This window comes from Pseudophryne corroboree, chromosome 8 (assembly GCF_028390025.1).
Source record: "Pseudophryne corroboree isolate aPseCor3 chromosome 8, aPseCor3.hap2, whole genome shotgun sequence".
Classification (NCBI taxonomy): domain Eukaryota; kingdom Metazoa; phylum Chordata; class Amphibia; order Anura; family Myobatrachidae; genus Pseudophryne; species Pseudophryne corroboree.
In genome coordinates, this window is record NC_086451.1 from 361,695,158 (window position 1) to 361,717,059 (window position 21,902).

Below are 21,902 nucleotides of genomic sequence, written 5' to 3' on the forward strand. Positions count from 1 at the left end.
ACCTGAGGTGCCTTTCAGTTGTGCCTATTAAAATATGGAGAACAAAAATGTTGAGGTTCCAAAAATAGGGAAAGATCAAGATCCACTTCCACCTCGTGCTGAAGCTGCTGCCACTAGTCATGGCCGAGACGATGAAATTCCATCAACGTCGTCTGCCAAGGCCGATGCCCAATGTCATAGTACAGAGCATGTAAAATCCAAATCACAAAGATCAGTAAAAAAAGGACTCAAAAATCTAAATTAAAATCGTCGGAGGAGAAGCGTAAACTTGCCAATATGCCATTTACCACACGGAGTGGCAAGGAACGGCTGAGGCCCTGGCCTATGTTCATGGCTTGTGGTTCAGCTTCACATGAGGATGAAAGCACTCAGCCTCTCGCTAGAAAAATGAAAAGACTTAAGCTGGCAAAAGCACAGCAAAGAACTGTGCGTTCTTCGAAATCACAAATCCACAAGGAGAGTCCAATTGTGTCGGTTGCGATGCCTGACCTTCCCAACACTGGACGTGAAGAGCATGCGCCTTCCACCATTTGCACGCCCCCTGCAAGTGCTGGAAGGAGCACCCGCAGTCCAGTTCCTGATAGTCAGATTGAAGATGTCAGTGTTGAAGTACACCAGGATGAGGAGGATATGGGTGTTGCTGGCGCTTGGGAGGAAATTGACAAGGAGGATTCTGATGGTGAGGTGGTTTGTTTAAGTCAGGCACCCGGGGAGACACCTGTTGTTCGTGGGAGGAATATGGCCATTGACATGCCTGGTGAAAATACCAAAAAAATCAGCTCTTCGGTGTGGAAGTATTTCACCAGAAATGCGGACAACAGGTGTCAAGCCGTGTGTTGCCTTTGTCAAGCTGTAATAAGTAGGGGTAAGGACGTTAACCACCTCGGAACATCCTCCCTTATACGTCACCTGCAGCGCATTCATCATAAGTCAGTGACAAGTTCAAAAACTTTGGGCGACAGCGGAAGCAGTCCACTGACCAGTAAATCCCTTCCTCTTGTAACCAAGCTCACGCAAACCACCCCACCAACTCCCTCAGTGTCAATTTCCTCCTTCCCCAGGAATGCCAATAGTCCTGCAGGCCATGTCACTGGCAATTCTGACGGGTCCTCTCCTGCCTGGGATTCCTCCGATGCATCCTTGCGTGTAACGCCTACTGCTGCTGGCGCTGCTGTTGTTGCTGCTGGGAGTCGATGGTCATCCCAGAGGGGAAGTCGTAAGACCACTTTTACTACTTCCACCAAGCAATTGACTGTCCAACAGTCCTTTGCGACGAAGATTAAATATCACAGCAGTCATCCTGCTGCAAAGCGGATAACTGAGGCCTTGGCATCCTGGGTGGTGAGAAACGTGGTTCCGGTATCCATCGTTACTTCAGAGCCAACTATAGACTTGATTGAGGTACTGTGTCCCCGGTACCAAATACCATCTAGGTTCCATTTCTCTAGGCAGGCGATACCGAAAATGTACACAGACCTCAGAAAAAGACTCACCAGTGTCCTAAAAAATGCAGTTGTACCCAATGTCCACTTAACCACGGACATGTGGACAAGTGGAGCAGGGCAGACTCAGGACTATATGACTGTGACAGCCCACTGGGTAGATGTATTGACTCCCGCCGCAAGAACAGCAGCGGCGGCACCAGTAGCAGCATCTCGCAAACGCCAACTCTTTCCTAGGCAGGCTACGCTTTGTATCACCGCTTTCCAGAATACGCACACAGCTGAAAACCTCTTATGGCAACTGAGGAAGATCATTGCAGAATGGCTTACCCCAATTGGACTCTCCTGTGGATTTGTGGCATCGGACAACGCCAGCAATATTGTGCGTGCATTATATCTGGGCAAATTCCAGCACGTCCCATGTTTTGCACATACCTTGAATTTGGTGGTGCAGAATTATTTCAAAAACGACAGGGGCGTGCAAGAGATGCTGTCGGTGGCCAGAAGAATTGCTGGACACTTTCGGCGTACAGACACCACGTACAGAAGACTGGAGCAACACCAAAAACGCCTGAACCTGCCCTGCCATCATCTGAAGCAAGAAGTGGTAACGAGGTGGAATTCAACCCTCTATATGCTTCAGAGGATGGAGGAGCAGCAAAAGGCCATTCAAGCCTATACATCTGACCACGATATACTGTAGGAGGTGGAATGCACCTGTCTCAAGCGCAGTGGAGAATGATTTCAACGTTGTGCAAGGTTCTGCAACCTTTTGAACTTGCCACACGTGAAGTCAGTTCAGACACTGCCAGCCTGAGTCAGGTCATTCCCCTCATCAGGCTTTTGCAGAAGAAGCTGGAGCATTGAAGGAGGAGCTAAAACAGAGCGATTCCGCTAGGCATGTGGGACTTGTGGATGGAGCCCTTCATTCGCTTAACCAGGATTCACGGGTGGTCAATCTGTTGAAATCAGAGCACTACATTTTGGCCACCGTGCTCGATCCTAGATTTAAAACCTACGTTGGATCTCTCTTTCCGGCAGACACAAGTCTGCAGGGGTTCAAAGAACTGCTGGTGAGAAAATTGTCAAGTCAAGCGGAATGCGACCTGTCAACATCTCCTCCTTCACATTCTCCCGCAACTGGGGGTGCGAGGAAAAGGCTACGAATTCCGAGCCCACCCGCTGGTGGTGATGCAGGGCAGTCTGGAGCGACTGCTGATGCTGACATCTGGTCCGGACTGAAGGACCTGCCAACGATTACTGACATGTCGTCTACTGTCACTGCATATGATTCTCTCACCATTGAAAGAATGGTGGAGGATTATATGAGTGACCGCATCTAAGTAAGCACGTCAGACAGTCCGTACGTATACTGGCAGGAAAAAGAGGCAATTTGGAGGCCCTTGCACAAACTGGCTTTATTCTACCTAAGTTGCCCTCCCACAAGTGTGTACTCCGAAAGAGTGTTTAGTGCCGCCGCTCACCTTGTCAGCAATCGGCGTACGAGGTTACTTCCAGAAAATGTGGAGAAGATGATGTTCATTAAAATGAATTATAATCAATTCCTCCGTGGGGACATTCACCAGCAGCAATTGCCTCCAGAAAGTACACAGGGAGCTGTGATGGTGGATTCCAGTGGGGACGAATTGATAATCTGTGAGGAGGGGGATGTACACGGTGATTAAACGGAGGATGATGATGAGGTGGACATCTTGCCTCTGTAGAGCCAGTTTGTGCAAGGAGAGATTAATTGCTTCTTTTTTGGTGGGGGTCCAAACCAACCCGTCATTTCAGTCACAGTCGTGTGGCAGACCCTGTCACTGAAATGATGGGTTGGTTAAAGTGTGCATGTCCTGTTTATACAACATAAGGGTGGGTGGGAGAGCCCAAGGACAATTCCATCTTGCACCTCTTTTTTCTTTCATTTTTCTTTGCGTCATGTGCTGTTTGGGGAGTATTTTTTGGAAGGGCCATCCTGCGTGACACTGCAGTGCCACTCCTAGATGGGCCAGGTGTTTGTGTCGGCCACTTGGGTTGCTGAGCTTAGTCACAGAGCTACCTCATTGCGCCTCTTTTTTTCTTTGCGTCATGTGCTGTTTGGGGAGTGTTTTTTGGAAGGGCCATCCTGCGTGACACTGCAGTGCCACTCCTAGATGGAGCAGGTGGGGGCGTTAGGATTAGGCACCTAAAAGTTAGGGTAGGGTAGAGGGAGGGTTACAGTACTTTTCAGTTCTTGTCAGGATGCTGCTGTTGGTCTCCTGACTGCCGACAGCCGCCATTTTATACCCAACCCGTTATGACTTCTCTGTATGGGGACACAGCTATGGAAAGCTCAACAATGCAAATGCTGGAAATGTACAATGCATACTGTATCTGCAGGTCTGTGTCTTTCCACAAAGCTTCTGATAGTGTTGGCAGACTTGGAAGATTGGAAGAAGCTGGCATTGATCCTAAGTCTTTCAGCTTCAGAAAAAGTACTGTAAATGGACAGTATGCAGTCATGGGGTACCACTGGCACTGCCTGGCTGGCTGCTGGGGGGCAGTGTGCTATCTCTACAGTGCCTTCTCAATGCCCTCAGCTGCTGGGGATGGATGCCTGCTGACAGCAGTGAATATCCCAGGGGAAGAAGCAGAGCAGGAGGGCTGTAGTCAGGGAGCTCCAGAGTGCATCCGTAACAGCAGGCTGGTAACAGGCTCTGGGAGAGAGGTGGAAGCATGTCCCTTCTGCAGAGATCCTCATCAGGCTCTGCTGCATAAAGAGCGAGGAGCCTTAGAGCCAGGCGTAGGCACACATCCTGTCCGGCTCCGCACTGCACTACAATCAAGAACTCTAAATAAACTAAAGTTCCCAGCAGTCCTTGCTGCCGTGAGCTCCCTGCACCAAGGGCTGCTAGGAGCTGTAGTTTATTCAGTTTATACAGTATAGTGCGGCGGAGCAGTGGCGGATACCGGCGCCAGTAAAGTGGTTGCTGCTGCCTGCCACTTGTTGCCGGGCAGGAAAATACATGCTGCACTGCCAAAGGGGACACAGGTGCTGCCACTACAAGGTAAATCTACCCCGCGGCCGTGGGTGACACCGCCGGGCGGTGCTCCTCTTTGGCTGGTGCCCCTGGTGAGTGCCATACTAGCCAATGGGTAGATACGCCTCTGAGTATGTGCAATAAAGAATTAGAACCCCTCTCTGTGAGATGAGGCCTATTGTAGTGTTACCCAAACTTTATTTTGTACATCACAAAAGAAGCATCTCATGAAATATTGTAATGCTTTGCAGTGTCGCCAGTTATTATTTACCCCGGGGCTGGATGAGGGGCCCGAGTCTATGATCACTCCCACTGCTCTGAGTCTGCCCCATACTTAGTCTCAGAGGCGTAGCGTGTCTCCATGGTGCCCAGATCTTGTGTGAGCTGTGGCGCCCCCCAGGGAGGAGGTGTGTTCAGGCGTGTCCAATCACTTTTCCCTGACTTTCCAACCTCCTGCCTCCTGTCACCCCAACCCATCTCTCTGGCCTCTTGCCCCTGTGTCTATCCAGCCTCCTGTCTCTCTAGCCTCCTGCCCCCTATCACTCCATACTCCTGCTCCATTTTTCCAGCACCCTGTGTCTTCAGCCTCCTGCCCTATGTCATTCCAGCCTTCAGCCCCCTATAACTTTAGCCCTAAGCCCCCTGTAACTTCAACCTTCTGACACCAATCACTCCAGCCCTAAGAACACTGCCCCTTGTCACTCCATCCCAGCATGCCCTGCAACAGTTTTAGCATGGCTAAATAGCACAATTGTAGCAAAGCATGCTGGTATGTGTATTTCAACAACAGCTAGAGGGCTGAAGGTTCCCCATCTCTGGCCTCAAGATCCATTGCAGGTGCAAGATCAATTGAATTTATATAGAAATGTCCAAACAGAAATTGTCAGCTCATCCCTACAGCTGTTTCGGTCCCCAACCGTCATCAGGGGAAAGTCACCTCACAAAAGCTGGTATTTAACATGTCTGTAAATTACATAATTGTGCTCAACTGATTGCCATAGCACCGCTGCCCGCCGTCCAGCCCTCCAAGACACGTGCTGCATACCTGGGAGCCGCCGTCCGCCGCTGATGATGCCACACATTGGTAGTGACGCCAGCAAACGCACTATCACCGAGCAACAGCAGTGGGCTTCCTGGTTACAGGGGGCAGAGTATGCAATGGTTACCATGACAACCATCATAGCAAATGCTTTTTGAAAACCACAGTGATTAGACAAAACATATAAAATACATGGACAACACATGTACCAAATGTATAATAGCGGAATGCACATATTTTTAATCCATCAAGTTTCTTTATATATGTCTCATCTAGCAGAGCAATGGACGAAACCGCATGGGAACGTCCGTAGTCCAACCACAGGGGGAGAACACACTTGCCGTCTTACCAAAAGGGGGTGCCCGCGAATCCCTAATAATAATGTAGTACCAGGACTCGCCTGCACCCTGTTCCAGCCTTCGCTGCAGGGAGCAGTAGACTGGGCTCCTGGCGTGACCTAAGGAGGTGCTGTTGCCTCTTTGAACACTGGTACACCAACCCAGGTACCTGCAGGCTAGAGACATGTGCCGCAACATCCATATGATGCAACCCTGAATATAAGGTTTATACTTTTTCAGAGCTTATTAAATAATGAACTGGAACTACTGTATTGATTCACTTTAATAAAGGCTTCTTCCCACTTAAAGTTTCAAGCATTTCATTTGAAAGAAATTGTTACATGTGATATATGTTTGGAATCAGTTAATTTCATAAGAATAGTAATAGAATTATATAAAAGCTGGCTGTGAAACACCTCATTTCCCCACACGTATCTTTGGTATAAGCACAGCTGGTGAACTATTCTAGATTAATTCAAGGTCTTTAGATAGCAGAGTTTAAAAATATATTCCGTACCTGTTATACATTGAGCGCATATAAACCATTGATAGTATATAAACCAAACACACTTTCATAGTTTACTTACCTGAAAGAAGTGAATCACGATGGCAATCCTTTGGTTTCTGTCCTGCCTTGCCGTGCTAGGGGGTACCTATGGTAAGTAGACATGTGTCTGCGTTAGCATCTTACGTGTATGTGTAGCCTAGCTAGTCCTTACATATACCTAATATATCCTTACCTTTCATATCAGGCTGTGGTGTGCCAAGCATCAGACCTGTTGTCTCCGGGTATGCCAGGATTGTGAATGGTGAGAATGCCGTTTCTGGGTCTTGGCCATGGCAAGTGTCTCTGCAGGTAATGTAAGAACAGCTCATTAACTAGTTTGCTGTTACTATTAAATTACTGCACATGCTTTATTTGATGAACACTTGTCCTCTTATCCAAAGCTTAACGCTGCCTGAGTGTTAGGAAAGTGGCTTCGTACTAATCAGTCACAGCCCCAAGTGCAATGTGTCACAGCTACAGTATTTAATGGGGAGACCTTTTTTTAAGGTACAGTCCAAAATAATTTCAGAGAATAATTACACACAGCTGATCTTAGAGTGTTTCTGGCAATATTATTTATCCTGCTGTAATTAAGTATTTTTATTAGATTACTTTATACAAGCTTAGGGAAAGTGAATAAGGTAGCAGCTGGGGGTTACCATAAAAACTACATACTCACCCATATTTAGGGGCTACGAGTCAAACCGAGTATTAATCCTCTTTAGAGGATCCGAATTGAATGGAGTACAGATTTGGAGCTTCTCTTGTGCCGGAACACAAATGTACGTTCCGAATCTTGGGATTTGGATTGCTTGTAAGTCCCTCCCTTGTGATTTCAGGTGCCATTTCAAACAGCAGAGTGTGGATAAAATTGTCTGGAAATGGCTGGAAATTAATCATTGGTGTTAATTATTGGTGTTAATTATACTGTAAGAATGAAAATATGTCCAAATTACCGTACATCATTTAAGATGTTTTTATCAATTTTCAAGAAATCCAAAACCAAATCTGAATCTGAACCAAAATACTCGAAGGTGGTTTTGCCAAAATCAAAAAACAAAAACAAAATACTAAGGGAGGTTTGGGCAAAACTCAAACCAACACATGAGGGTCTGCGCACATTTCTACCTAAAATGCATTGCTTTACTATGTATATATATACTGTATATTATTTTGCATTGGTTATATATACCAAATTAGAATCATTGCAATTTTATTGAGTACTTAGAGATAAGTATACAAAGAGCTTTAATTATTATAATTTTGTTAAAATTCACCTCTCCACCATATGAGGTACTAAAGGCTTTGTTTGTGTTACAAAGAAATTGTTTACAATGCTGTATATACTGTATACTGTAATGCTTTTTAGCAAAAACAAGACCCAACAGATCAAGCTGAGTGACCTGTTAGTCTCAGTGCACTGTGCTTTCCCCTCTACACCTAGCCTCCTCCCACCAATCCATAGTGGAGAGCTATACCAAAAGGTTCATGCACTCACAGCCGCAGGATTGCCCACCAGCAGCTGTTATTGGCTCACTGCAGGGGCTCCCCTCCAGTTTCATCTCCTCTCCAAGGCAATAGTGATGTTCAATCAGGATGTAAAGAAGCGGGGAGGAGTTTGGGATGGATTGGAGTGTAGAGATGGAGGGACAGGATCATCAGCAGTCAGAGCTGGGACCAGACAATAGGAGGCAGTGCAGAGTGGGTGGGAGCCAGACAGTGGGAGGTGGGGTGGAGTGGGTGGGGGCTAGACAATAAGAGACAGGGTGGAGTGGGTGGGGCCAGGCAGTGGGTGGTGAGTTGGAGCGGGTAAGGACCAGACAATGGGAGTCAGGGTGGCGAGGGTGGGGCCAGACACTGGGTGGTGGGGAGGAGTGGGTGGGGGCCAGACAGTGGGAGGTGGGGTGGAGTGGGTGGGAGCTAGACAATGAGAGACAGAGTGGAGTGGGTGGGGCCAGACGCGGGGTGGAGTGGGTTTGGGCTAGACAGTGGGAAGTGGACAGAATGGACAGAGCAGACTGATGTCCCTTGACTAGTTTACAATAAAATTGCATAGAGCCATTTTAAAACATGTAAAAAGATGTGATTTACACAATTTAATAATAAAATAGACAATTTTAGAGAATGTATTTGAAAACTATTAGCCAGTTACTGTAAGTGGTCATAGGAATTTTTGTCAGCAGTATTCAACAAACAAAATATATTGAATGCATCACATGCCAATATCACAATTAATTGACACATACTTAATGCAAAATACTGTAGACTAAAACAAAGGTAAACAAATATTTTTGATAAGCATTTTACAACAATCATAGAGCAAGACACAATTTCTTAGTCCCTGGAATATGTGTAGCGTCATCAAGCCAGTATAATGCATTGCTCGGTAATGTACTGTAGTGCATTAATAACGCTGATTTTGTTTACATACTGTATTGGTAGGACAACACCGGATTCCACTTCTGTGGTGGTTCTCTGATCAACAGTCTCTGGGTTGTAACTGCTGCTCACTGTGGTGTCACGTAAGTAATGTGCAACAGACTTTACTAAGATAAGAACTAAATATATATTTACAGACATTTACTAACAATCGTGTTTGGTCTGAGTTGAAACAAGACTGGCATCGCAGGGATATGCAAGAGGTTTTCAAGATCAAATACACAGATTTAATAAGAATTGTGTTTCACAGAACCATGTTTTACAAAGGTGTATGCCATCGTGTTTAGTCATGTTTAATAGGGGATACATACGTATGATATCCCGGCTGATGGGATGACGGTGGTCATGTGACCGACACTGGCATCCCGAAGCAGAGAATACCGACAGGGGTTGGGTAAGTATGTTAACCGTCCCCCCAACCTACCCCTCCAGCAGCATAACTCTAAAGTGTCCCCCCCCCCCCCCCGCAGCCTAACCCTAACCCTCCCCAGTGATGCCTAATCCTAACCCTCCAACCCCTGCAGACTAACCGTAACCCTCCCCGGGGGTGCCTAACACTCCCTTACAAAGGCTAATGCTAATCCTCACCCTGCACCCCAAACATAAGCCCCCACCCCACCCCTTCCCATCCACAGCTTACCATGCAGGAGTCCTGGCACAGCTCGATCAGGATCCCAGTGATGGCATTTTGATCCATGTCCGGATGCTGGTGTCAGCATTCCATGGAGTGTCAAGATTCTGCCGCCGGGATTCCGACTGCCAGGATCTTGACTGGATCCCATTTAATAGTGTGCGTGTTCATTGGTGTTTGTGTCTGAATTGTTAAGAAAGCCTTAAAAAACTGAAAAAAGGAGTGTGCCCCCCAAGCTTAACCAGCACAGGGCTGTGAAAAAAGCACTGAGCTCCACTAGCAGGAGGGTAATGCTGCAGCCAGGAGACACACTTCACAGAGGGATTCCTCAGGATGTGTGGTACCCCCAGGCCTGGGCTGAAGCTAAGTGCTATCTCCCATACCCCTGGGAGGTGGGTGTGAGGTCGATAGCATTTAATAAAAGATAATTTGTTTCAGGGAACTACAGGTACCAGCAAACCTCCCCCACATGCGAAACTCGAAGAACCACAAGTGCTAGCATACAGAGCATTATGCATTAAGGGCCCTCTGGTACCTATAGTTCCCCTGTAAAATAAATATAAAAATAATTACAAGACACACACATGAATGTGATAGCCCTTTATTACACACACACTCACACACACTGTACACGCTTACCTTGTCCCTGGCTCCGGTCGGTCCCCTGGCCAGTAGAAATCCAAGGCGCTGGTCGGTCCTCTTCTCCAGTAGCATCCCGGGTGGTAGTAAAATAACAAAAGCAATCCCAATCCATCTGGATTAAGTAGAGCAATACATACAGTATGTGTAGACATATAGCTCTTCTTTTACAAATGACGGAACCTACATGAGTTGGCAAGTGATGGTTCCCACATATGGCTGCCTGTCAATCAGTGCCTGCTACCATGGTAACAGGACTTCTGATTAACTGTGCAATCACAATTTTTAGTAAATTTACCCCATATTGTGTATGCATGTGAGTGTAGAAATGTATATTATGATTTGTATTTAAGTTGAATTGTACAGTAGTAACGCTATCTAGAATTGATGAATGATTTGTAGTAGAAAGAAAGAAAAACTCTCAGTTGTAAAACTCCAGAGGCACATTTCCGTCTAACTAAGGAATCCTAAGGAAAAGTGTGAACTTTTAACATTTTTATAATGAATTGAATTGACACTATAATCAAAGTAACAACAGTAACTATAACTGCTATACATTTCATACACACAGAACTGCCCACCGTGTCGTTCTGGGGGAATATGATCGTTCTTCCAATGCTGAGCCCATTCAAACCAAAACTATTTCCAGGGTAAGTTAAATACAATCAACAGAAAACACAATTCCAAAAGTCTTTTACAATAATTAAAGCAAAACGATTAAGTATATGATAAGCACTTTAATATAGAAAAAGTTTAGATGACGTTAAGGTTACTTCATTACTTGCACAGTACCGCATCCTAATATGGTACAGTTGTTTACAAATTGGGATTAATTTGAATTCAACCCCCATATTAGTTTACTGATAGAAAATGCATTGATTTTATATATAAATTAGGATTTTTCTGGACAACTAAATGTTGTAGCTGGTCCGACCTGTGTTCTCTCTCTCTCTCCTGCCTATTTTCTCCTCATTTTTGTCAGTGCTCCCTCTACGCTTTTTGTCCCCCTCTTTCACCTCCTCTTGCTCCATTTCTCTCTTCTCCCTTTATTACTCTTATAAGCACCTGCTTTACTTTATATCGATTATCCTCAGTGTCACATTTTTTCTTCATTTATCTCCTCTTCAGTGCATGTTTTGTTCTATATGTGGCCTGTGTATCCCTGTGTTCCTTTTATTTTAATCTATACTGTTATACATTGTTGGTTGTGGACACAGCGGTAACTAGGTGTGTGCCAGTGGTGCCATCTGGCAACACCACCCACAAGGCCTATGCCCGCTCTATCTTACTGTCTCCCGCCGACCTCCACTGCAGTGCTGCCCTGCATGCGGTGGGGTCTTTGACTTTTTTTTATTTAAAGAAGCCAGAGCCACGAGCCGCTATTTAAGCCCCGCTCCCTCTGAAATATGGCTTCGTTCCCTTCAAAGACCCACGAATCATGGGTTGTGCACTTGTGCTGTGTGTCTTGGCACTTGGCAGCTGCTGTAACCTCCGACTTCCTCAGTCCCTCCACTGGCTGTTACAACCTTTTACTACAGCCCATTGCCTAATTCTCTGTAGAAGGGGGCTTTGTCTGCCATGATGTGTAAAAGGGAGCTCTTCCTGCCGTACTGTGTAAAAGGGGACTCTACTTGCTGTAATGTGTAAAAGGGGACTCTATCTGCTGTAATGTGTAAAATTGGGACTCTACCTGCCATAATGTGTAAAAGCGAGCTCTGCCTGGCGTAATGTGCGACAAGCACTACCTGGTGTAATGTGTGTAAGTGACGCTACTGTACAATGTAATTTGAATAATGGAGACTACTGTGCAGTGTAATATGAATTGGTATTATTTTGTGGCCATGCCCCTATATTTTTTGCACGCACCTATGGCGTGCACTGGCCTTATTTTAAACATGTGGGGGAGGCACTAATGCTGTTTCTGGCACACAGCGCTAAAATGTCTAGTTACGGCACTGATTGTGGATAATATTGTGATGTTGTTTCTCAGTGTCTGTGTTTTTGTCATGATGGGCAACATAGTCGGTGAGGTTGAAAAAGGATTAGTAGTCCATCAAGTTCAACCTGAATTATATTGCATTCCCTATTCTATGTAGGTTAAAGACTATATCCTCATATATCTTTTTATCTATTGTCTAACCCATTTTTAAACGCATTGACTGAGTCCGCCATTACAACCTTCTCTGGCAGTGTATTCCATATTCGTATTGCCCTTACAATGATGAATCCTTTCCTGCGCTGAGTACGAAATTTCCTCTCCTCAAGCCTTAGCGGATGTCCGCGCATTTTGTGTAGAGGTCTCTTAGTAAATAACTCACATGGTAGCTCTGCATATTGCCCCTTTATATATCTGTAAATATTAATCATATCTCCTCTTAGTCGTTTCATTTCTAGTGTAAACATATCTAACCTAGAAAGCCTCTCCTCATAGTCCAGTGTCTCCAAACCCTTAATCAATTTGGTAGCTCCGCCCTGAACTTTTTCAAGTTCTAATATGTCTCTTTTATAGTGCAGTGCCCAGAACTGTACACAATACTCAAGATGCAGCCGTACCAATACTTTGTACAGTGGCAGCATTATGCTCTCATCCCTTGTCTCAATTCCCCTTTTAATTCATGCTAACACCTTATTCGCCTTTGTTGCTACACTTTGACATTGTGTGTTACTGCCTAAATCAACTATCAATGAACATCCCCAAATCTTTTTCTAATACAGTTTCTCCTATTTTTTCCCCATTTACTTGGTAGGTTGCATGTTTATTCTTAGTCCCAATGTGCATAACTTTTAATTTTTCCACATTAAACCTCATACACCATTTCATTGCCCAAACCTCCAGTTTAAATAAATCACTCTGAAGACACTCCACATCCACATCTGACTTGATTACCCTACATATTTGAGTAACGTCTTCAAAAATTGACACTGTGCTTTTTAGTCCTTCTCCTAAATCATTAATAAATATATTTAACAATAGTGGCCCCAGCACAGAACCCTGTTGTATTCCACTAATTACCTTAGCCCAGGTGGAAAACATCCTATTAATCACCATTCGTTGTTCCCTGTTATCAAGCCAATTACTCACCCAAGTACAAATAGTGTCACCTACACAGAGCTTTGAAAATCAGCCTCCTGTGAGGTACTGTGTCGAAAGCTTTTGCAAAATCCAGATAAACCACATCTACTGCATTACCCTGGTCGAGATTGTTGCTTACAATCTCATAGAAGCTAATCAAATTAGTTTGGCATGACTTATTTCTCACAAAACCATACTGGTTCTTATTAATAGCATGGGAGTTCTCCAAGTAGTCTTGTATGCTGTTCCTTAGTATACTTTCCAATAGTGTCCCCACCAGTGACGTGCGGTGAGGTCAGTGGCTGGGGAGGCACTGCAGCTAAACCCCCCCGAAAAAAAAAAAAAGTGCAGTCCCCCCACACCACTAAAACCAGCACCAGGCAGAACCAGCCAGGGGGGATAATGCCATAGCAGGGGAGACACTCAGTGTGGGGTCCCCCAGCCATGCCATTAAACACCCCCCAAACCAGTCAGCCCAGGGCTGGAATTCCTCGGAAAGTGGGGCCCCCAAAAAATCTAAATGGGGTCCCCCCTCCCGAGCAACAACCAGCACTGGGCTGATAGCCCAGTGCTATGCCCCGCACCCCTGGTGGCGGTGGGTGCGGGGTTCATTGTATGCTAATACTGTTCTTTACAGGTGGCCTACAGGTCCCAGCAAGCCTGCCCCAGCATGCTGGCACTTGGAGAACCACAAGTGCCAGCATGCCCGGACATAAAGGGCCCGCTGGCACCTGTAGTCCACCTGCAAATAATAGTAATATTGTTCTTTACAGGTGGCCTACAGGTCCCAGCAAGCCTGCCCCAGCATGCTGGAACTTGGAGAACCACAAGTGTCAGCATGCCCGGACATAAAGCGCCCGCTGGCACCTGTAGTCCACCTGTAAAGAAAATATTGAAAAAAAACCACGACACATTCTTTAAAAAATCCTTTATTAAACTGGGTCTTCACCTGGGGGCGGCGGCCTTTAAGCTCTTTTGCATGGCCGCCGCCTTCCCAGAGCTTCCGGCGTCTTCACCTGGGGGGGCGCCACCTCCCCAGGGCTTCTGGGGTCTTCCTCCGACGTCTTCACCTGGTGGGCGGCGGCTGCTAAGCTCTTTTGCATAGCCGCCGCCCATCCAGGACTTCCACGACGTCTTCACCTGGGAGGCGGCGGCCTTTAAGCTCTTTTGCATGGCCGCCGCCTTCCCAGGACTTCCAGCATCTTCACCTGGTGGGCGGCGGCTGCTAAGCTCTTTTGCATAGCCGACGCCCATCCAGGACTTCCACGGCGTCTTCAGTCTTCCGGAGCTCTTCTCCGCTCCTCCTCCGCCGTTGGACTGACAGCCGCTGCCTCGTGCTGACTTATATAAGTCAGCGGGAGGGGGCGGGGCGATGACGCGGCGACCCATGATTGGCTCGCGGCGGCCATCTTGAATTTCAAAAATGACCCATTTTGAAATGGGTACCGCTTCCGCTGCCAAACTCTGCACAAGGGGCCTGAATGCTGCGTCCCGCCGCCGCTACCGCCGCCCACCTCTCCGCCGCCAGCACCTCCGCCGCCCGGCCCGCCGCATCCCGCACCTCCGCCGCCCGCACCTCCGCTGGTACTGACGCCCACACTGTGATTGACAGCGGATCCAGTGACGGATCCGCTGGCCAATCACTGTGGCTTCACTCACAGGGACGTGCTTTCATAGGCTGAAAGCACATCCCTGTAGGAAAGCGGCACCACTAATGGTGCCGCTTTCCCATGTTATTTCAATGGGCTTTTCCTGCCCATTGCTAGGCCCCACCCGCGCCCGCCCCCCGCTCCCCATACCTTCCCCAATCACTACGGGAGGCACCACGATCGGTGCCTCCCAAACTGATTTTGACACATTAATGATAGGTAAAATAATAAAGAAGATACTTATGTGTCATAAGTATCTTCTTTGTATTATTTTACTGATTAATGACAGGGGAGGCACTGCCTCCCCTGCCTCCCCTGACTGCACGTCCCTGGTCCCCACTATTGATGTCAGTCTAACCAGCCTATAGTTACCAGGATGAAGTTTAATACTCTTTTTAAATATTGGGACTACATCCGCTATACGCCAGTCTTTTGGTACCATGCCTGATCTAAGTGATTCAGTGAAAATTAGATACAGTGGCTTTGCTATTTCAGCATTTAGCTCCATCAGAACCCTAGGATGTAGATCATCTGGACCATGAGATTTATTAGTCTTAATGTTTTTTAATAGTTCACGGACTACTTCCTCAGACAGATAAGTATTAAACAATGGGCCTTTATCAATACTATTGTTATTGTTACTCACTAATCCCACAATCTGGTCCTCTATAGTAAACATTGATGAGATGCGAAAAATGTGTTCAATATTTTAGCTTTTTCTTTGTCGTCATTTATCAGGAATCCCAGTTTGCTTTTTAATGGTCCTATATTCTCTTTTTTTAGCCTCACCTTTATGTGCTTAAATCATTTTTTAGGGTTTTTTTTTACTCTCCTTAGAGATTTGCTTTTCATTTTCTATTTTAGCTGCTCTGATTTCCCTTTGCAATTTTTGTTACATTCCTTGTAGTACTGGAATGACTCCGCCTTCCCGTCTGATTTGAAAGCTTTGAATGCTCACCTCTTTTTAGCCATTTCTTCCTGTACCTTTTTGTTTAAACATGTTGGTTTGAATTTAATACTCTTATTTTTATTGCCCAAGGGGATGCACTTATTGGTATATTGGTCTAACATAATTTTAAAAACATCCTACATTTCAGCAGTGTTCTTTCCTTGAAACAAAGTTCACCAACCTATGTCCTTTAGTGCGTGTTTCAGAATGTTAAAATTAGCTTTTTCAAAGTTAAGAGTCTTAGTTGTACCCTTAGAGTGCTGCTTTTGAATACTAATGTCAAATGTGATCATATTGTGATCACTGTTATCCAAGGTCTCGCCTACTGAGGTATTCGCTATTATCTCCATGTGTGATGAGTAAGTGAAATAGCAAAAGTGTTGATGGGATGACATCATTTCTAACAGTCTTCAGCTTTATATATATTGATTTGTTTTGTTTTGGCAGGTCTTCAGACACCCCAGCTACAGTTCCTTCACCATTGTCAATGATATCACTCTTTTGAAGCTAACCAGCACAGCTACTTTCAACACTATTGTTTCTCCTGTTTGTCTCGCTGTTACCAATGATGTTTTCAATGGAGGAGAGAGATGCGTTACTACTGGATGGGGTTATGTAAATGCTGCAAGTAAGAATATGAAAGATTCACCAATGTTTTGAACATAGTGATCATTATTTTATTGAATATTGGTCTAGTGGCCGAAAAGTTATTTAGCAGCCTTAAAACATTTGAAAAACAAATTTAAAGGAATGCTATGAGGGAGCTATGAGGTACAGCTGAAGGCATGTGAGTGATCAAAATAGAGCAGCTGAAAAGACCTCTCTTTTAAAGGCAAAGTGGTTGGAGTGGGCGATTCTCCAGGAAGTGAACATAAAGTCCCGTGCATCCCGCGCTTTAAATTTGTTTTCCTTTTAAACTCGTCTGTTAAGAAATTGTTGTTATATGAAAATGTAATTGCTTAATAACGATGCCCCACCCTATAACTTAAGACCCACTAAAATCTTGGTATTTTGGAGAAGTATGTCATTTGACTTTGTGTAGCTGTCCCGTGCATCACGGAGAATCGCCCGAGTGCTGTTTGTCTGTAAGTACGGGAGGGGGAGGAGTCTAGGGTATATAAGGGCTGTCTGGGCCATTTGTCTGTATGACCAATGCCAGAAAAGCAGGCCGGTGACAGGAGTGCCACCTGCTATATGGATATATATATATATATATATATAGAAAAAGGGGGGGAGGTGCAGCGCCACTTGCGAGATATATCTCAGTAAAAAGAATCAACCTTACAAAGAGGGATTACATATACCTAAAATTTACCATAGAAAACACACATAACCTCATTTAAAGGTGTCTGCCGGGCCCTAAGGATGCAGTGCCGGTACCACACTGCTAGATTTATGGAGAGTTGGAGAGATAGGGTTCGGCGCTCAGTGTTGTTAAAAAATGGTAAAAGGCACACAAATATCTAAAAGTTTAAAAGATTTATTTTTTTAAAAAAAATTTAAATTTTTTTTAATATATGAGAGTAAAACAAGGGTACTTAAAAACATACACGTATGGATCAAGTAAAATCAAGTAAAAAAAGGTCAAGTAAAAAAAATTTTTTTTCAAGTAAATTTTTTTTTTTGGAATACGTAAAATTTTTTACAAGGATAAGAGGATTAACTTAGCTTTAAGAAACAGCAGGGGATTGGTGCAGGAAACCCAACGCGTTTCGTCTCAAACAGACTTCTTCAAAGAAGTATTCCAAAAAAATGTTTTTACTTGAAAAAAATTTTTTTTTTTTTACTTGACCTTTTTTTACTTGATCTTACTTGATCCATACGTGTATGTTTTTAAGTACCCTTGTTTTACTCTCATATATTAAAAAAAAATTTTAAAATTTTTTAAAAAAATAAATCTTTTAAACTTTTAGATATTTGTGTGCCTTTTACCATTTTTTAACAACACTGAGCGCCGAACCCTATCTCTCCAACTCTCCATATATATATATATATATATATATATTGTAAATATACACATGTAAATTAGCAAAGTTGCTAGCACTGAAACATAGACATACTGTGTAGTAATTTACTTGTATAGGCATCATATAGCCCTATTATGATAGTGTGTATTAGTCTGTTTTAAGAACTATTGTTTTATCGCTTTTTGATATTTAGCACAAAACACACCAAGCAAACTGCAACAGGTGTCTCTTCCTCTTCTGACCAACACTGAATGTCAGAGACACTGGGGAACCAGAATCCAAAGCACCATGATCTGCGCTGGAGCCTCCGGTGCCTCATCCTGCATGGTACGGTAGACTATAGATTTCAATGTATGATTTGTCTGTATTCTTTAACAAATAATCACCGAGCAAACTTTTCACTTTTACTAAATGAAAGATATGGGTTCCAGATCATGGCCAAAATCTTGTCTTTCTGTGACATCTATTTGGCCTGTGTGTAAACCCATCTACCAACCACACTAATGTACCCTCATGTTATCCAGATGCATATGTATATTAAATAAAAAATGGTTCATGTGGCTTGGTGGATAGTTATGGTACCCATACACTTGTGCGATGCCCTGTGATGCGACATCGCGGGCATCGCACCAGCAGTTCAGGTGCAATGAAATCGCACCTGAACTGTCAAAGTGATTACCATGCGATCATGTGATAGATCGCATGGTAATCATGTGATCAGCACGTCATCGGCACGGGTGTCCATCGCACATCACAGTGCGATATATAGCATGTGGTTTTAATACCACATGCGATCGCACTGCGATGCGAGAAATATTAAGTGCAGCACATACTATCTTGAGGCGCAACATTTGAGAGGAGTGCCCGTGCATCGCGTCTCAAGGTACCTAAAATGTGCATACAATCCTTCAATTTCTCTCACAGATGAGGTCAAAATCGAAGGATAGCACCTAATATCTCACAAGTGTATGGGCACCATTAGAGTAGTACTATTATTATTATTATTATTACATTTTATTTCTAAGGCACCATAAGTGTTTTGCAGCACAGTACATATGGCACACATTAGAACAATACAGGGTAAAAAGAATGTAACATTACAGTAACTGAAAAACTAAAACAGAGCACAGGTAACAGTTCGCACCACAATTCTCAGTACACAATGCAGCTGAGATGTACGAAAGGAAAAGCGTAAACGGCGTATTACTAGGGGCAGGCAGCCATTGGAAGAGATAAACAGTAATGAGCAAGAGGAGATGTTTGTATAGTCATTCGCTACGTAGGAGAAAGATGTGAAAGAGTGAAAGAAGAGGTCTGTGAGAGCAGGAGGGAAGAGAGCCCTGCTCCATTGATGGCACAATCTAGCTGGAGGGGTAGGCACTAAGGGGCCTATTTATCACCATTGCATCCAGGATGCGGATGACAGGTGATAAAATCGCCCCAACTCGCACTGCAATTACTGATTACTTCGCAGGGATGTATCAATTATCGCATGCAAGGACAGAGCTTGCGGTCATCCCCCCATCAGTTCAATATACTTACCATACCAGGGAGCCGGTCCGCGCTGCTTCTACTGGGCTGCCGGGCGCCGAATCCTGTGCGCTGCAGTGACCCCCAGTGCTGTAAAGTGCGCTGCAGCTTTGCAGCATCACTTTACTGCACTGGGGTCACATTGCAGCATAGGGGGGGCCCGGCAGCACTCACCGGAGCAGCGGACACCAGCTCCCTGGACAGGTGAGTATATTGTTGTTTTTTTAAAACTTTTAGTTATTTATTTTTACACTGTGATCAGCTTGTGTGTCCATCGGACACACAGAGCTGATCACTGGAGCCGGGTCCCGCACAGCTTTCTCTGCCAGGGACAGAGAAAGCAGGGCAAATGCCTGCCTATCGCAGTGCTGCCCCGTGATCTTGCCAGCCTGAGCTGGTGAGATTATCACAGGGTACACTGCAATATTTTTTCACTTTTTTTTTTTCAGTAAATTTGGCACACACATTTCCCATTATAAGTATGGGGAATACGATGTGGGTTACTAAAAAAAAAGTGAATTAAAGGGTTTGGAGCAGTTTTTCATGAAAACTGCTCCAAATGCCCTTTGATACATTCAGGTGATACTAAAATAATGTGAAAAGGGTGTGAAAACACCCTTTTTCACATTATTGTAGTAAAAATAATGTTAATAAATAGACCCCTTAGACTTCTTGTTGTGGGCAGCATTCATCTAAGTAATAATGATCAACATCTTAGTTTATACACATTCTAATCTCATATGTATTAAGGTATGTGCCTATATTATAAAGTTTCCTTTTTTCATTTTAGGGAGACTCTGGTGGACCACTTGTGTGCCAGAGAAATGGAGCATGGACCTTGGCTGGAATTGTCTCCTGGGGAAGTTCTACCTGCTCTACCTCCACTCCCGCAGTATATGCTCGTGTGACAGCTCTTAGATCCTGGTTGGACCAAACTGTTGCTGCTAACTAAACAGAGATCTATTTATATACTGTATTATACTGTGCTTACTGTATAAAATAGTTACATCAGAAAATAAAATTCATATTACGACTCGGATTTCTATTATTTATCCTCACGTTATCCTTCACCCCATGCCATGAATACACAGTATATATATATATATATATATATACATTCCAAAAGATAGAGGCACTCCCGGACTTGGAACAATTTCAAACAATCATGGTGGTTTATTCAACGTTTCGGGGTACTGCCCCCCGTCATCAGGACACACACAACACACAGTGCAAACACAGTGTTTGCACTGTGTGTTGTGTGTGTCCTGATGACGGGGGGCAGTACCCCGAAACGTTGAATAAACCACCATGATTGTTTGAAATTGTTCCAAGTCCGGGAGTGCCTCTATCTTTTGGAATGTATGGTAGTGGGTTGGCAGGCCCCGGGAGAGCACCCTGGCAAGGTATTGCATTGTTTTCCATGGAGTGCCGGCTTTTGTATTTTGGTATATATATATATATATATATATATATATAGTATTTTATATATGTATATGTATATATATATATATATATATGTATATGGGGTAAACTGACAGCGCCAAAAAAGTAGTAGAGATAGTTTTTCACAGTATGTCTATTATATTCCCTTATAAAATATTTACACTCTGCGATATCACTCCCCTTTCTTTATGGGGCGTCTGCTCAATCTTAAATAAAACCTACACTTGTACGTGTGTAGAATAAAAGGAATTTAGAAAAAGCGGATAAGATCAGAGCGACCACCGGTGATAAAAGTATAAAACTAGAGATAAAAATTTAAAAGCAAAAAGCGGGATTTATTTGTAACGAACGTAGTCAATTAAAAAAATATATACTTTTAGACACACATGACGATATATATAAAATGCGTATTTTTCTAAAAAAGATTTTTCGTTTAAAAGTAAACCATAAAAATATTTAGAAAAAAGGCATGTAACAAAAGACAGATGTGTGCTAAAAACAGGTCCTCATAATCATAATAGAGGTACCATGCGAGGCATTAATGTATCTAGAATTAGTTAAAAAAGAGAGGTAATGAATAGAATAAACAGCTTATCTTGAGAATATTCAGTAATGGCAGGAATCACCCAACGCGTTTCGTCTAGTTTGACTTCATCAAGGGGTAGTGAGCACAGTGTGACATGTCATCTATTTATACCCCTATGGGTCAGGAAGTAATTGGTGACATCACTTCCTGTTGCAGGATTTACAGAATACAGGATATGTTAGTAAGTTAGAAAATACAATGTAAATAATGTCTGCAGTGAGGAATATTAACATCATGTAAAGCGCCTGAATTGCGCAAAAATACTGTGTCCAGAATCTCTGTAAGTACAAAAATACTTTTCAGTTTGTTTAAGTCCGGTTTTGACGCAAATCGCGTCATTTCCGCCCCATTTCCGGTGTCCGTGGATCCTTTCCGCGCATGCGCCGGTTGCTGTGAGAGGAAGTGCGGCGGCCATTTTCTTAGAGTCCGTATGATGAGACCGCTGCCTGTGCTGGAAGCAAATGACGGCGGCCATGTTTTCGTTGTTTATATGTATATACTTATGCAGTTTGGATACGCTGACTCCGTCTCCACACAGGAAGCCACACATGTAAATAGGAGAAACGAGAGTCAGTGAAGCTGCAGATGTGTCAAATTACTAGCTTATTTA

At 44.2% G+C, this 21,902-nt stretch overlaps 1 protein-coding gene across 1 annotated transcript; it reads left to right on the top strand.

Annotated features, from left to right (window-relative positions):
• The first annotated feature begins 6,445 nt into the window (after nt 1-6,445).
• Nucleotides 6,446-20,215, top strand: LOC134947802 (chymotrypsinogen A-like). Its single transcript, XM_063935681.1, has 7 exons — nt 6,446-6,497; nt 6,592-6,695; nt 8,829-8,908; nt 10,667-10,745; nt 16,214-16,394; nt 17,927-18,060; nt 20,054-20,215. Exons 1-7 carry the CDS (start codon nt 6,446-6,448, stop codon nt 20,213-20,215), a joined length of 792 nt encoding a protein of 263 aa, XP_063791751.1.
• Nucleotides 20,216-21,902: the final 1,687 nt, after the last annotated feature.